The sequence below is a fragment of the Papilio machaon genome, chromosome W (assembly GCF_912999745.1).
Source record: "Papilio machaon chromosome W, ilPapMach1.1, whole genome shotgun sequence".
NCBI lineage: Eukaryota > Metazoa > Arthropoda > Insecta > Lepidoptera > Papilionidae > Papilio > Papilio machaon.
In genome coordinates, this window is record NC_060015.1 from 9,860,147 (window position 1) to 9,876,013 (window position 15,867).

Genomic DNA, 15,867 nt, shown 5'->3' on the forward strand with positions numbered 1-15,867 from the left:
AGATCCCTCCCCCGGATCAGGAGAGTGCGTGGCGGCGGGCCGCGGAGGAGCAGCTCGTCACCATCACTGTATGGCGGGAGCGGCTGCTTACGGCGTCCGCCGGCCAACGCACCATTGAGGCGATCCGGCCCGTCCTAGAGCTCTGGACGGGTCGGAAGCACGGGGCTCTCTCGTTCCGTCTGGTGCAGGTACTCTCGGGACATGGTTGTTTCGGGGCGTATCTGTGCCGGATTGCGCGGCGAGAGCCCAGTGCGAGGTGCCATGAGTGCGGCCACGCTGAGGACTCGGCCCAGCACACCCTGGAGTCGTGTGTGCACTGGTCGGCCCAGCGCGCCGCACTCGTGGCAGAAATCGTGGCGAGGAGGTGATGGCGCTGAAGGAGGCGGCGGAACGTCGGCGGGAGGAGGACGCAGCCGCGGACCCTCTTCGCCGTCGTCGCGAGTCTGCGACAACACTGGATAAAATGGAAATGGCAAGCTTCAATAATTCATTACCCCAGGAGGGTACCGCTGGTAACACCAGCGGAGAATCCCTCCCAGAGGTCACTCTGACCTCTGGCCGGCCCTCGTATTCTGGGGGGGCCAAAGACTGCCAACCAACGACCTCGGCGAAAATAACGGACAACGATGCAAATGATATGGATTCGACGACTGGAAGAGTAGGGGATGACAGGGAGAACGACTTGGAGCTAGTCTCAATGTCGGAATCCTCTGACTCGGACAGCACACTGGAGGGCTTCCCTACTGGAAGGAAGACAAGCACGAGCACGGCGCGGAAGAAGAACAGCGGTTCCGCGACCCGTAAAATCTCCCTCAAATTCCCAACTGGGATACAGAGCAAGGGGAAGAAGAGGGCCTTAAAAGAAGTGGAAGCAGCGGGCCCGGTCACAAAAGTGTCCACCGCAGCGAGAGGCCGTACCAGACGACCAGGGGCGCACAACGCCTACCTGCAGGAGGCGAGAGCACTACTGGCAGAGGGAGAGGGAGAGGAGAGTAGAGCAGGCAGCTCGAAAGCCCCCCCCCCAACCGCCCCCGTGCCTCCCTAGGGAGTTATCAGAGCCGAGGTGTGCTCAGCCGGCGGCTGCGACAATTGAGGCCCTTGCCGCGAGAGCCCTCCTGAATGTGGCCACCATTCAGGGGGAGGTCAAAAAGAGCGGCAATATAAAGGGCACAGTGCTGGGGCACATAAACCGGGCCACAAAGGAGGTGATCGAGGCGGTGGAGGAGCTCCGATCGATCACCCCCCAAGAGGAGCAGCGACGGCTCCGCGCGGAAAATGCCAGATTGGCAAAGGAAGTCGAGATCATCCGCGCGGAGCTGAAGGCATTTAAAGAGGCATACTCGGAGTCGCAGAACTCGGGCGCGCTTGACGAGATGAGGCGCGAACTTCTAGAATCCGTAGGCGGGATGGTGAACGCCCGCCTCGGAGACCTGGAATCGCGCCTCCCCCCTGAGCCGGTGGTCAGACCACCCCTCCAGGCGGATAGGCTCCATCCGCCACCGCCGCGCCCTGTGGCCCGGCCAAACCTAGTGGCTGGTGCCGCTAGAACCGCAGAGGCACAACCGGCCCCGGCCCCAGCGGCCAAAGCCGGACCGGCCCCAAGGCCGAAAAGGAAAGCTAAAAAGACCGGACCGGCCGCCCCTCCCCTTCCTCCACCTGCTGGCGGAGAGGGGAGCGCAGGGAAGGCCGCAAAGGCCAGAGCCGGAACCGCCAATCCCGCCCCCCAAACACCCGGGGGCGACGAGACACCGTGGACCCAAGTGGTCGGCCAGAAGGCCCGGAAGAAGAAGAAGAAGGCTCCGGCCGGGGCCCCGCCCGCTGCACCAGTTCACCCTGGTAGGGTGCAGCGGGTTCCCCCCCCTCCCAAGGCTGTAAAGATCGTGGCCCCCAAAACGGCGGCCATAACCGTCACCCTCAAACCGGGGGCCACGATCACAAACGAAGCAGGACAGGTCTCTGAGGCCAAATACGTCGACGTCTTGGCCAAGGCCAAGGCAGCAATCTGCCTCAGGGACCTAGGCTTGGAGACGGTGAAAGTCAGAACTAGCATGACCGGCTCCAAGCTAATGGAGGTAGGGGGGACCACCCCGGAAGAGACGGCTGACCGCCTGGCTGCCGAATTGGTCAGAGTCATCGGCGACTGGGCGGACATCGCGCGTCCGTCCAAACTTGCAGACCTTCGGGTCTCCGGTTTGGACGAGACGACGACGCGCGAAGAGGTGGCAGCCAAACTGGCGTCAACCGGGGGCTGCCACCCCGATATGGTCAAAGTGGGCCTAATCAGGCCCAGCTTCTGGGGTGGGGGTTCCACTCTGGTGCGGTGTCCGGCAGCGGCGGCGAAAGCCCTCGCACAGATAGGGAAGGTGGCCATTGGATGGTGCATGGCCACCGTCACCGCGGTGAGGGCCCGGCCGCTATGCTGCTTTAAATGTATGCAGCTGGGCCACACCCGGGCACTATGCCCATCGGAGGCAGAGGATGGTCGCCTCTGCTTCCGATGTGGCCAGGAGGGCCATAAGAGGGCTGCGTGCGAGGCGCCTGTCAACTGCGCCGTGTGCAATAGGACAGGCTGCCCGCACGCACATATAATGGGGGGAGCAAAATGCACCCCCCCCCACTGTGAGGGGGAAGGCCCGCACCATCGGCCCTCCCCCTGCGCCACAAGCGCAACCGCCGCCCAGGCTGCAGCCGCAGCCTGAAGAGGAACGCATGCAGGTGTCATAATGCCCAGACACCTGCATGCAGAGTTCCTACACTCCGCCCGCGCACAGGACCTGCTCATGCAGGCCCTGGCGGAGTGGAGAATTGCCGTTGCTGTCGTGGCCGAGCCCTACCACATCCCCTCCCAACCACACTGGGTCGGGGACACGGAGGGCTCGGTCGGAATGGTGGTGCCGCCAACAGGCCCGCAACACCTCTCTCTCAGGGAGAGGGGCGCGGGTTACGTGGCGGCAAACTGGGGAGAAGTAGTGCTCATCGGAGTCTACTTCTCCCCGAACAGGAGCCTCTCACAATTCGAGAGGTTCCTGGATGGCCTGGAGCTGGTGGTGCGGAGGGCATTGCCAGCCCAGGTCATCGTGATGGGGGACCTCAATGCTAAGTGCGCGGCTTGGGGATCCCCCATCACCGACGTCAAGGGGGCGCACCTTCGGGATTGGGCCCTCACTATCGGCCTGGTCCCGGAGAACCGGGGCAGCGCCTTCACATGCGTGCGCGCGCGGGGTGGCTCGGTTGTTGACGTGACGTTCGCCACCCCCAGTATCGGCGCGCACATCTCGTGTTGGCGCGTCCTGGAGGATGTGGAGACCCTGTCAGATCACTTGTACATCAGGTTTAGGGTCTCCACAGCGCCCCCTGGGCGTCAAACTCGCACGGCGGGCGGCAGAGGCGTCTTCCCTAGGTGGCAGCTGTCACGTCTCGACGGAGACCTGGCAGAGGAGGCCGCAATCGTCTCTGCGTGGGCCTCCGACCCCCCTCAATCCTTGGGGGTCGGAGAAAGGGCTGCCAGGTTCCGTCGGGACTTGACGGCTATTTGCGACGCGGCAATGCCTAGGGCTCGACGCCTCGCGCCCCGAGAGGGGGTGTACTCACCGGGCACTCTCGATCAAAAACGTTATGATTTACCTTATCCATCCTTTCTAGCTTACAGTGGATACAGACTGGCTCCACTCCTGCTAGCCAATCGTCACATTTCATCTTTTGGTGTCCCGGCATCCCGCAGTGGCTACAGGTTTCGCTAGTAATTCTACATAGCCTTTTCGGGTGTCCATATTCCAGACAGGTCGAACACTGAACGAGTGGGGATTGATCCTCAACCACCACCCGCTGCAGGTCGACCCGTACCTTTCCTGCCTCTATCATTTTTCTCCAAACCTGCGGGGGTACCCTCAACACTATGTGTCTAGTGTGGGGATTTCTTGCCTTCTTTTTGCACACTATTTCCAACCTGGTTGCGTCTATATCGTCTATTATATTTTTATTCTGATTTTTCAGAGCAATCATTATCTCTTTGTCGCTGTTGTAGTTAAACACGTCTTTTAAAATTACTAACGGGTCTTTATTTTGAATGTCCTTTACATTTAAATGTTTTTCCGCTTTCTTTAATCTTTCCTTTAATATCTTTCTCTCCTCTTCCGTCTTACACCCTACTATTACCTTTCTATCCTTCGCTTTTCTTATCTTTTCAACCGATATTCCGCCATCCTTCGCGTTTACTGCTACTCCAATTCTATTTAACACCTCTTCTCCTGTTTCTATTTCATTTCTGGCGGTTACGACTATCGAATGTAATGTTGGTTGTTTCGTTGTTTTTATTTCCTGTGTAACAGCATTTGCGTAAGTATAATTTTGTTTATATGATTCTTTTTGCTCCGCTAATGTGGTTTGTAATACGCTAATTTTTTCATTACTTTGTTGTATAAGTTCCGCGTGTTCTTCCATTTTTTGGATTAGGATTTTCCCAAATTTTTCCATTTCCTTCTCTTTTTCTTTTTCTTTTTCTGGTTCCTTTTCTTCTCTCTTTTTTCCTTTTTCATTCTCCCCTTTTTCCTGTATTTCTCCTTCTAATTCCTTGATTATCTTGTATAAAATATCTATGGCTAAACAAACTTCATTCTTTATTTCCGTTTCGATGTTCCTTGATTGACCCAATTGAATTTTAGCTTTCGTTACCCATGTCTTGGCTTCCGCAGCTCGACTCCGATACTTTGGGGAGCTGTCGGAAGTCTCTTTATGTATATTTAATTTGATGTTTAATTTCCTTTGTGCCTCTTTAACTAAGGTGCCTTTTGTTTTTTCAGGAGGAGGAGGAGAAGTTGTCTTTTCTACGCAGACCATTTCGGATGTTCCCGGCCTTTCTATACCAGGTGGAGTTACCTGGCCGGTCTTCTTTTCGGGTGTTCGGAATCCAAACATTTTTCGGGGGATCGTATAAAATTTTTGAAAATATTCTCAGTCCCAAAAACCTACCTAACTATACGCCACCAATAAGGGTGACGGTCAATAAGACTTTAAATACAATATTTATAATAATAATCTTAGTGTCCCAATAGGGGGACAGTCGGACAGCACAGTAACATAAATTGATATTTTCAATGGGTCTTTGACCGGTCTAATATTTTAAAAACTTAACGACTACTCAAATTTTTGTAAAGCTTACAATCTATGTATAAAGTCAAAAAACTTTTATACGTCAATAAAATTTTTCAATTAACCTAGGTATTGCACAATAGATGCAAGACGACAATTACAGGCAGATAAAAGCTTAAATAGCTTAGTTAACTTATTTTACAATGACTCTACAATTTGTAGAGATCGTCTCTATATACTAATAAGACGATAGCGCCAAGCTCCTACAATCACTTCTTTTCAAGAGTTCTTATTTAAATTTAGAAACACAAAATTTGTTGCTCAACTAGAGTCTGGCTCTATCTAGAGTCGTTTTATTGCCTGCAATGGAAGGCTCTCAAGTCCTTTCCAACGATACCAAACACGAGTATCCTACAACAAGTGTGGCCGGAGCTACAGGGATTTGAAATTTTTAGTTAAAATCCAAGATGGCGGAGGACTTTAGTTCCGCGGCTATATCTCCTGAGTCCCGTGGCCAAAGATAGTCGTGTTTGGGCTTGTCTGTCTCGGCTCGAGTAGGGCTGTTCGAATTTTTAACTTTCGTCACAATTTTTGTCAATTTATCAAGTACAATTTTACTCGTTGAAACACTAGCCCAGGTCGTGCCAAGTGTCCTATCGAAAACCCCGTTACAATTGGCCCACTAATTGCAGAGTTATTCAAGTTTTAAAATTTCCAATATGGCGTCCAAAATGGCCGCTCACGTCCTAGATTCTTTATTTATTGTCCAAGATTAGTCGAGTTTGGGCTCGTTTTGTAGGGATTTTCCTCAGGATCACGATTCCACTTATTAAACTAACACAAACTAACCCCCCGAATTAATATTTCCAAAAAACAATAAATTTTCTTATAACTGTTATAAAAATAGAATTTTAATCCGAAAAATTTAATTTAGGTGTCAAATTTATACTATAATTTTAGCTCTACAATAATATTGAAATTACAAAGTTCTAGATTTTTTAGAAGTATTTTTAAAAAGCGTTTTAATTTTTTACAAATTTTTCAAAAATCTAAGTTTATTGGTCCAAAATACTTAATTCTAATACAGCACTGTATTATTTATACTATTACCGTTTTTTAGAAAATGTAGCGGCGTGTGTGTAGCTACATATGGTTTGGCAAAAAAACTAAAAGTGTTGAGGCGTTTGAGGATTTGGAACTTAGAAATAAAACCAACGTATCGTCTTCCGTATTTCAAATGTATTCTGGTTTTTGATACAATGATCTAGGATAGCGGGGTGGGGATAATTAGCCAATAGGCGACACGTACGTATATTGGTTTCGCACTTTGATTGGATATCACGATGTCATAGAAAACTAGCACTTAAGTCCTAAACATGCCCGCGGCCTTGAAAGCACCAGCTTTTAACACTATTCGTCCCTCACAAGTGGACAGATCTTTGTGTAAGACCGTCTTATGACGCCTGATGTGGTCTTGATGTCCGCCACTCTGGAGATGCCATCTTCACCAGGAATTGTCTTCACGACGCGACCAAGTGGCCATTTCAACGGCGGAAGAGCCACGTCCTTGACAAGGACAAGCGTATCGGGCTTCAATTCTGCCGTATTTTCCCTCCACTTAGCTCTGATTTGTAGCTCCGAGATATACTCTCTAGCCCAGCGCATCTAAAACTGCTGCCGCAGCTGTTCCACTCTCTGGTAGCGGCTCAACCGGTGTACAGGTAAGTGTTGCAGGTCATTTTCACACACCGGTGCCGTGAGAGGTCTGCCAATCAAGAAATGGCCAGGGCTGAGGGGATAGCCATCAGAGGGATCCGAAGACAGAGGAACCAGCGGACGTGAGTTTAGCACTGCTTCTATCTGTGTGAGGACGGTAGCGAATTCTTCGAACGTCAGATGAGCATTGCCGAGCACTCGCCGCAGGTGGTACTTACATGATTTGATCCCCGCTTCCCACAAGCCACCAAAATGCGGGGAATAAGGAGGGATAAACGAGAATTTAATATTTTGACTCTTTGCGTAATCTACAACGTCTTTACTACAAGATGATAAAAACTGAGCAAACTCATTGTTTAAACCTACAAAATTTCGTCCATTGTCTGAGAAAATTTGACATGGTTTTCCACGTCGAGAAATGAATCGTTTGAGAGCGAGGAGGTATGCGTCAGTGGATAGGTCGCTGACAAGCTCTAAGTGAATAGCGCGAGTAATAAAACAAATAAAAAGACAGATATAGGATTTTACTAATTTAGCACCCCTACCTTTACGATTTAAAACGTACACTGGTCCAGCGTAGTCTACACCTGTGCGAATAAAAGGAAAATCTGCCGTCAAGCGCTCCTTAGGCAGGTTGCCCATAAGTGGGCTTAGCGTTTTTCCCCTAGCCCGTGTGCAAGCGACGCACTGATGAGTCACCTTCCGCGCGAGATTCCTACCGGACAGCGGCCACCACTGCTCGCGTAAGCGGTACAGCAGCGCCTGCGGCCCGCAATGTAAAGCTTGATTGTGTTCATGAATAAATAACAAGCGAGTAAAATAGTGCTTAGAACAAAGAAGTATAGGGTGTTTCTTATTATAATTAAAATCTAAAGAATTTTTTATTCTGCCACCTACGCGAATTAGGTCCTTTTCATCTAAAAATAAATTTAGACTTGAAAGTCTGTTGCTAGACTTAACATTCCTTCCACTCTTTAGCAAATTGTACTCCAAAGAAAATGACTCCCTTTGTGATAATTTAGCTAGCATAATCACTGCGCGACTCAACTCATCGACATTGATCGCACCCGTCAGCTGATCGGTTCTGTGGCGCGGCCGGCTGTTGTGCGTGAAGCGCAGTACATAAGCATTGAGCTTATTAGGTGCACAGCCATGTCCATCAAATAAATTTGTAGATGTAAGTTGATCCTTGTAAAAAAAATTGAAATTACTTAAAAAAAAATAATAAGAGCAAAAGACTTTATTTCTGTATTACTACAACATAAAATTAAATTATATTATATTATTACATATTTCCTTTAAATGTTTTCATAATCACCAGCTCACTATACCATCCCCACCGAGGGGCTCGGAGCCTACCCTAACTAAATTTTTTTTTTATTAATTGCAGGTGAAATACTCATGGCATAAATAACTTGGAATAAAATCTGAAGGCAAATGTTGTCATCCACAGTTACTTATGAGCCTTTCCATTGAAGATAGAGTTAGTACTCCAACACCAGTGAGTACCACATTCATTAATTTGTATTAAGTAAATAATCATCCCTAATTTATGGTAGACACTGGCTTGTTGGATGTACAGTCAAACTTGGATAAGCACGAAACCTTTTTAGACGAGAGTTCCAATGGACAAACTTCATAAGCGAGAACCATGGGTAAGAAAGAATCCTCTATAGGCGAGAAAAATATCAGTGCCTCTTGGACTCTGGCTTGTCTAGGTTTGTCTGTATATATGAAATGATACTTATGAACTAAGTAAAGGTTGCCTACACTAAGCTAAATGTTAATACAGTCAAAACCGTTTATAGCGACATCGTTTAGAACAACATACCGGTTAAATTGACCAAAACCAAAGGTCCTGGCTGAATGTTATATACATATCTTTCCTATTAATACCTGTCACCGGTTGTTACAACTATCGGTTTTTACGACTCAATATGAGTAGTCCCTTCGATGTCGTTATAACAGATTTTGACTGTACTTGAAGTACTTTTTCACAAATTTACTAGGAAATTTCAATACCCTCTTAGAAATAGCATTGCCTCGCTCAGCTTCCTTCCTCCATCCGTTCACTTCCTCTTCATGGCCAAGCAAAACAGTAAGTACGACGTGGACTTCAAGAGTAGAGTGAATAGGAATTTACAAAGCTAGTGCGTACCATCTTTAGACCTCATTTTCAATATAAAAAAAAAATAGAAACTTTTTGGTAATTAAAAATGTATTTTTCTCTTTATAAATGTTTAAGAAATATTACAAAGTAACTATTACTACTTTAAATTGCAGTTAATTCTAGTAATAATTAAATTTTCGTAACTAATTCCAGCGCAATGAACTTTGTATGTTTCACAGCAATGAAGTTGCATATCCACTATCTCATACACCTAACAGTGCACAAACCGTTCTAAATTTTATTTTAAAGTGCCCTTTTGCGTACATTTGTATTCACAAAAGTGACATGAGTATATTTGGTTTTTCACTTGTGTGGATTCTTAAATGTAATTTTAAATTTCCCTTTTGCGTACATTTTTACTCACACAAGTAACATGAGTACGTTTTTACACCTGTGTGTGGTCTCATATGTTTTTTTAAACTGCTTTTGACTCACCTGTGTGTGTTCTAAATTGTAGATTTAAATTGGCCTATACATTTGTATTCACACAAGTAACATGAGTATGAAGTTTCACCTGTGTGTGTTCTAAATTTTATTTTAATGTGCCCTTTTGCGTACATTTGTATTCACAAAAGTGACATGAGTATATTTGGTTTTTCACTTGTGTGGATTCTTAAATGTAATTTTAAATTTCCCTTTTGCGTACATTTTTACTCACACAAGTGACATGAGTACGTTTTTACACCTGTGTGTGGTCTCATATGTTTTTTTTTTAAACTGCTTTTGACTCACCTGTGTGTGTTCTAAATTGTAGATTTAAATTGGCCTATACATTTGTATTCACACAAGTAACATGAGTATGAAGTTTCACCTGTGTGTGTTCTAAATTTTATTTTAAAGTGCCCTTTTGCGTACATTTGTATTCACAAAAGTGACATGAGTATATTTGGTTTTTCACTTGTGTGGATTCTTAAATGTAATTTTAAATTTCCCTTTTGCGTACATTTTTACTCACACAAGTGACATGAGTACGTTTTTACACCTGTGTGTGGTCTCATATGTTTTTTTAAACTGCTTTTGACTCACCTGTGTGTGTTCTAAATTGTAGATTTAAATTGGCCTATACATTTGTATTCACACAAGTAACATGAGTATGAAGTTTCACCTGTGTGTGTTCTAAATTTTATTTTAAAGTGCCCTTTTGCGTACATTTGTATTCACAAAAGTGACATGAGTATATTTGGTTTTTCACTTGTGTGGATTCTTAAATGTAATTTTAAATTTCCCTTTTGCGTACATTTTTACTCACACAAGTAACATGAGTACGTTTTTACACCTGTGTGTGGTCTCATATGTTTTTTTAAACTGCTTTTGACTCACCTGTGTGTGTTCTAAATTGTAGATTTAAATTGGCCTATCCATTTGTATTCACACAAGTAACATGAGTATGAAGTTTCACCTGTGTGTGTTCTAAATTTTATTTTAATGTGCCCTTTTGCGAACATTTGTATTCACAAAAGTGACATGAGTATATTTGGTTTTTCACTTGTGTGGATTCTTAAATGTAATTTTAAATTTCCCTTTTGCGTACATTTTTACTCACACAAGTGACATGAGTACGTTTTTACACCTGTGTGTGGTCTCATATGTTTTTTTTTAAACTGCTTTTGACTCACCTGTGTGTGTTCTAAATTGTAGATTTAAATTGGCCTATACATTTGTATTCACACAAGTAACATGAGTATGAAGTTTCACCTGTGTGTGTTCTAAATTTTATTTTAAAGTGCCCTTTTGCGTACATTTGTATTCACAAAAGTGACATGAGTATATTTGGTTTTTCACTTGTGTGGATTCTTAAATGTAATTTTAAATTTCCCTTTTGCGTACATTTTTACTCACACAAGTCACATGAGTACGTTTTTACACCTGTGTGTGGTCTCATATGTTTTTTTAAACTGCTTTTGACTCACCTGTGTGTGTTCTAAATTGTAGATTTAAATTGGCCTATACATTTGTATTCACACAAGTAACATGAGTATGAAGTTTCACCTGTGTGTGTTCTAAATTTTATTTTAAAGTGCCCTTTTGCGTACATTTGTATTCACAAAAGTGACATGAGTATATTTGGTTTTTCACTTGTGTGGATTCTTAAATGTAATTTTAAATTTCCCTTTTGCGTAAATTTTTACTCACACAAGTGACATGAGTACGTTTTTACACCTGTGTGTGGTCTCATATGTTTTTTTAAACTGCTTTTGACTCACCTGTGTGTGTTCTCAATTGTAGATTTAAATTGGCCTATACATTTGTATTCACACAAGTAACATGAGTATGAAGTTTCACCTGTGTGTGTTCTAAATTTTATTTTAAAGTGCCCTTTTGCGTACATTTGTATTCACAAAAGTGACATGAGTATATTTGGTTTTTCACTTGTGTGGATTCTTAAATGTAATTTTAAATTTCCCTTTTGCGTACATTTTTACTCACACAAGTGACATGAGTACGTTTTTACACCTGTGTGTGGTCTCATATGTTTTTTTAAACTGCTTTTGACTCACCTGTGTGTGTTCTCAATTGTAGATTTAAATTGGCCTATACATTTGTATTCACACAAGTAACATGAGTATGAAGTTTCACCTGTGTGTGTTCTAAATTTTATTTATAGTGCCCTTTTGCGTACATTTGTATTCACAAAAGTGACATGAGTATATTTGGTTTTTCACTTGTGTGGATTCTTAAATGTAATTTTAAATTTCCCTTTTGCGTACATTTTTACTCACACAAGTGACATGAGTACGTTTTTACACCTGTGTGTGGTCTCATATGTTTTTTTAAACTGCTTTTGACTCACCTGTGTGTGTTCTAAATTGTAGATTTAAATTGGCCTATACATTTGTATTCACACAAGTAACATGAGTATGAAGTTTCACCTGTGTGTGTTCTAAATTTTATTTTAAAGTGCCCTTTTGCGTACATTTGTATTCACAAAAGTGACATGAGTATATTTGGTTTTTCACTTGTGTGGATTCTTAAATGTAATTTTAAATTTCCCTTTTGCGTACATTTGTATTCACAAAAGTGACATGAGTACGTTTTTACACCTGTGTGTGGTCTCATATGTTTTTTTAAACTGCTTTTGACTCACCTGTGTGTGTTCTAAATTGTAGATTTAAATTGGCCTATACATTTGTATTCACACAAGTAACATGAGTATGAAGTTTCACCTGTGTGTGTTCTAAATTTTATTTTAAAGTGCCCTTTTGCGTACATTTGTATTCACAAAAGTGACATGAGTATATTTGGTTTTTCACTTGTGTGGATTCTTAAATGTAATTTTAAATTTCCGTTTTGCGTACATTTTTACTCACACAAGTGACATGAGTACGTTTTTACACCTGTGTGTGGTCTCATATGTTTTTTTAAACTGCTTTTGACTCACCTGTGTGTGTTCTAAATCGTAGATTTAAATTGGCCTATTGAGTACATTTATACCCACACAAATGATATGAGTATGATTTTTCACCTGTGTGTGTTCTAAATTGTAGATTTAAATTGGCCTATACATTTGTATTCAAACAAGTAACATGAGTATGAAGTTTCACCTGTGTGTGTTCTAAATTTTATTTTAAAGTGCCCTTTTGCGTACATTTGTATTCACAAAAGTGACATGAGTATATTTGGTTTTTCACTTGTGTGGATTCTTAAATGTAATTTTAAATTTCCCTTTTGCGTACATTTTTACTCACACAAGTTTTTTTTTTTTTTTTTTAAGAGGGGAATGCTTTATGCATACGCCGTGTCCCGGGGGGGACACGGTAGTTATGCGAGATTCTCTCCCCTAATGGGAGCATACCCGCTAAACCACCTCTGTTCCTCCTACTGCGCATAGTGACGGGGTCACGGGTACTGCTTTCGCATATCTTCCGCGGCCCCGTCTGCGCTAGCCGCCGCAGCAGCTCCTCCACTGATAGTGGGCTACGCCCACCAACCTCCATTGGGGAGGCGCGCCGGGAACCAAGGCGCGCCGTCCTCCTGGCCCTTTGAAGCGGGTGACAGGTACCCCCGTACCTGCCACCACAGGGCTATGGAAGCCGGGGAGGCGGTTGTCCCACCTCCCCAGCCCCCAACGGCGGATCTGATGTTAGGTCCCGCCGTCGACCTTACCGGGCCGCAGAGGGGCTGGATAAGCCAGTACCCCCCCCCCCCCCACGGCCCCACCACACATCCGGCCACGAGGGGTGCAGGGTGGCAGGATAAACCAGTACCCGCCCACACCCCCCGCGGCCCCACCGCACATCCGGCCACGAGGGCTGCAGGGGGCAGGATAAACCAGTACCCACCCGCAGCCCCCACGACCCCACCACACATCCGGCCACGAGGGATGCAGGGTGGCAGGATAAACCAGTACCCGCCCACACCCCCCGCGGCCCTACCTACAGGCCCTCACAGGGGCAGACCCGCGAACATAGTCCACCCCTGGAGGCCTCCCGCAGGTGGGCCGGCCCGGCGCGCTACACTCGGCGGCTCCGGGGGGCAAGCGGCCAGTCCTGCACGCCGAACCGACCCTGGTTCCTCTTAGCTTCGCCGTGGGTGAAAATCCCACAGGTACTAGAGCCCCACCGCCACGACAAGGCGGGAACCGTTGGTGGGGTTACTCACACAAGTGACATGAGTACGTTTTTACACCTGTGTGTGGTCTCATATGTTTTTTTAAACTGCTTTTGACTCACCTGTGTGTGTTCTAAATTGTAGATTTAAATTGGCCTACACATTTGTATTCACACAAGTAACATGAGTATGAAGTTTCACCTGTGTGTGTTCTAAATTTTATTTTAAAGTGCCCTTTTGCGTACATTTGTATTCACAAAAGTGACGTGAGTATATTTGGTTTTTCACTTGTGTGGATTCTTAAATGTATTTTTAAATTTCCCTTTTGCGTACATTTTTACTCACACAAGTGACATGAGTACGTTTTTACACCTTTGTGTGGTCTCATATGTTTTTTTAAACTGCTTTTGACTCACCTGTGTGTGTTCTAAATTGTAGATTTAAATTGGCCTATACATTTGTATTCACACAAGTAACATGAGTATGAAGTTTCACCTGTGTGTGTTCTAAATTTTATTTTAAAGTGCCCTTTTGCGTACATTTGTATTCACAAAAGTGATATGAGTATATTTGGTTTTTCACTTGTGTGGATTCTTAAATGTAATTTTAAATTTCCCTTTTGCGTACATTTTTACTCACACAAGTGACATGAGTACGTTTTTACACCTGTGTGTGGTCTCATATGTTTTTTTAAACTGCTTTTGACTCACCTGTGTGTGTTCTAAATTGTAGATTTAAATTGGCCTACACATTTGTATTCACACAAGTAACATGAGTATGAAGTTTCACCTGTGTGTGTTCTAAATTTTATTTTAAAGTGCCCTTTTGCGTACATTTGTATTCACAAAAGTGACATGAGTATATTTGGTTTTTCACTTGTGTGGATTCTTAAATGTAATTTTAAATTTCCCTTTTGCGTACATTTTTACTCACACAAGTGACATGAGTACGTTTTTACACCTGTGTGTGGTCTCATATGTTTTTTTAAACTGCTTTTGACTCACCTGTGTGTGTTCTAAATTGTAGATTTAAATTGGCCTATACATTTGTATTCACACAAGTAACATGAGTATGAAGTTTCACCTGTGTGTGTTCTAAATTTTATTATAAAGTGCCCTTTTGCGTACATTTGTATTCACAAAAGTGACATGAGTATATTTGGTTTTTCACTTGTGTGGATTCTTAAATGTAATTTTAAATTTCCCTTTTGCGTACATTTTTACTCACACAAGTGACATGAGTACGTTTTTACACCTGTGTGTGGTCTCATATGTTTTTTTAAACTGCTTTTGACTCACCTGTGTGTGTTCTAAATTGTAGATTTAAATTGGCCTATACATTTGTATTCACACAAGTAACATTAGTATGAAGTTTCACCTGTGTGTGTTCTAAATTTTATTTTAAAGTGCCCTTTTGCGTACATTTGTATTCACAAAAGTGACATGAGTATATTTGGTTTTTCACTTGTGTGGATTCTTAAATGTAATTTTAAATTTCCCTTTTGCGTACATTTTTACTCACACAAGTGACATGAGTACGTTTTTACACCTGTGTGTGGTCTCATATGTTTTTAAACTGCTTTTGACTCACCTGTGTGTGTTCTAAATTGTAGATTTAAATTGGCCTATACATTTGTATTCACACAAGTAACATGAGTATGAAGTTTCACCTGTGTGTGTTCTAAATTTTATTTTAAAGTGCCCTTTTGCGTACATTTGTATTCACAAAAGTGACATGAGTATATTTGGTTTTTCACTTGTGTGGATTCTTAAATGTAATTTTAAATTTCCCTTTTGCGTACATTTTTACTCACACAAGTGACATGAGTACGTTTTTACACCTGTGTGTGGTCTCATATGTTTTTTTAAACTGCTTTTGACTCACCTGTGTGTGTTCTAAATTGTAGATTTAAATTGGCCTATACATTTGTATTCACACAAGTAACATGAGTATGAAGTTTCACCTGTGTGTGTTCTAAATTTTATTTTAAAGTGCCCTTTTGCGTACATTTGTATTCACAAAAGTGACATGAGTATATTTGGTTTTTCACTTGTGTGGATTCTTAAATGTAATTTTAAATTTCCCTTTTGCGTACATTTTTACTCACACAAGTGACATGAGTACGTTTTTACACCTGTGTGTGGTCTCATATGTTTTTTTAAACTGCTTTTAACTCACCTGTGTGTGTTCTAAATTGTAGATTTAATTTGGCCTATACATTTGTATTCACACAAGTAACATGAGTATGAAGTTTCACCTGTGTGTGTTCTAAATTTTATTTTAAAGTGCCCTTTTGCGTACATTTGTATTCACAAAAGTGACATGAGTATATTTGGTTTTTCACT

At 43.4% G+C, this 15,867-nt stretch overlaps 2 protein-coding genes across 2 annotated transcripts; both read left to right on the forward strand.

Moving 5' to 3' along the window:
- The first annotated feature begins 367 nt into the window (after nt 1-367).
- Nucleotides 368-2,699, forward strand: LOC123723134 (caskin-1-like). Its single transcript, XM_045685689.1, has 2 exons — nt 368-955; nt 1,074-2,699. Exons 1-2 carry the CDS (start codon nt 368-370, stop codon nt 2,697-2,699), a joined length of 2,214 nt encoding a protein of 737 aa, XP_045541645.1.
- Nucleotides 2,700-2,723: 24 nt separating this feature from the next.
- On the forward strand, nt 2,724-3,740 carry LOC123723135. Its single transcript, XM_045685690.1, has one exon. It carries the CDS (start codon nt 2,724-2,726, stop codon nt 3,738-3,740), a length of 1,017 nt encoding a protein of 338 aa, XP_045541646.1.
- The last annotated feature ends 12,127 nt before the right edge of the window (nt 3,741-15,867 follow it).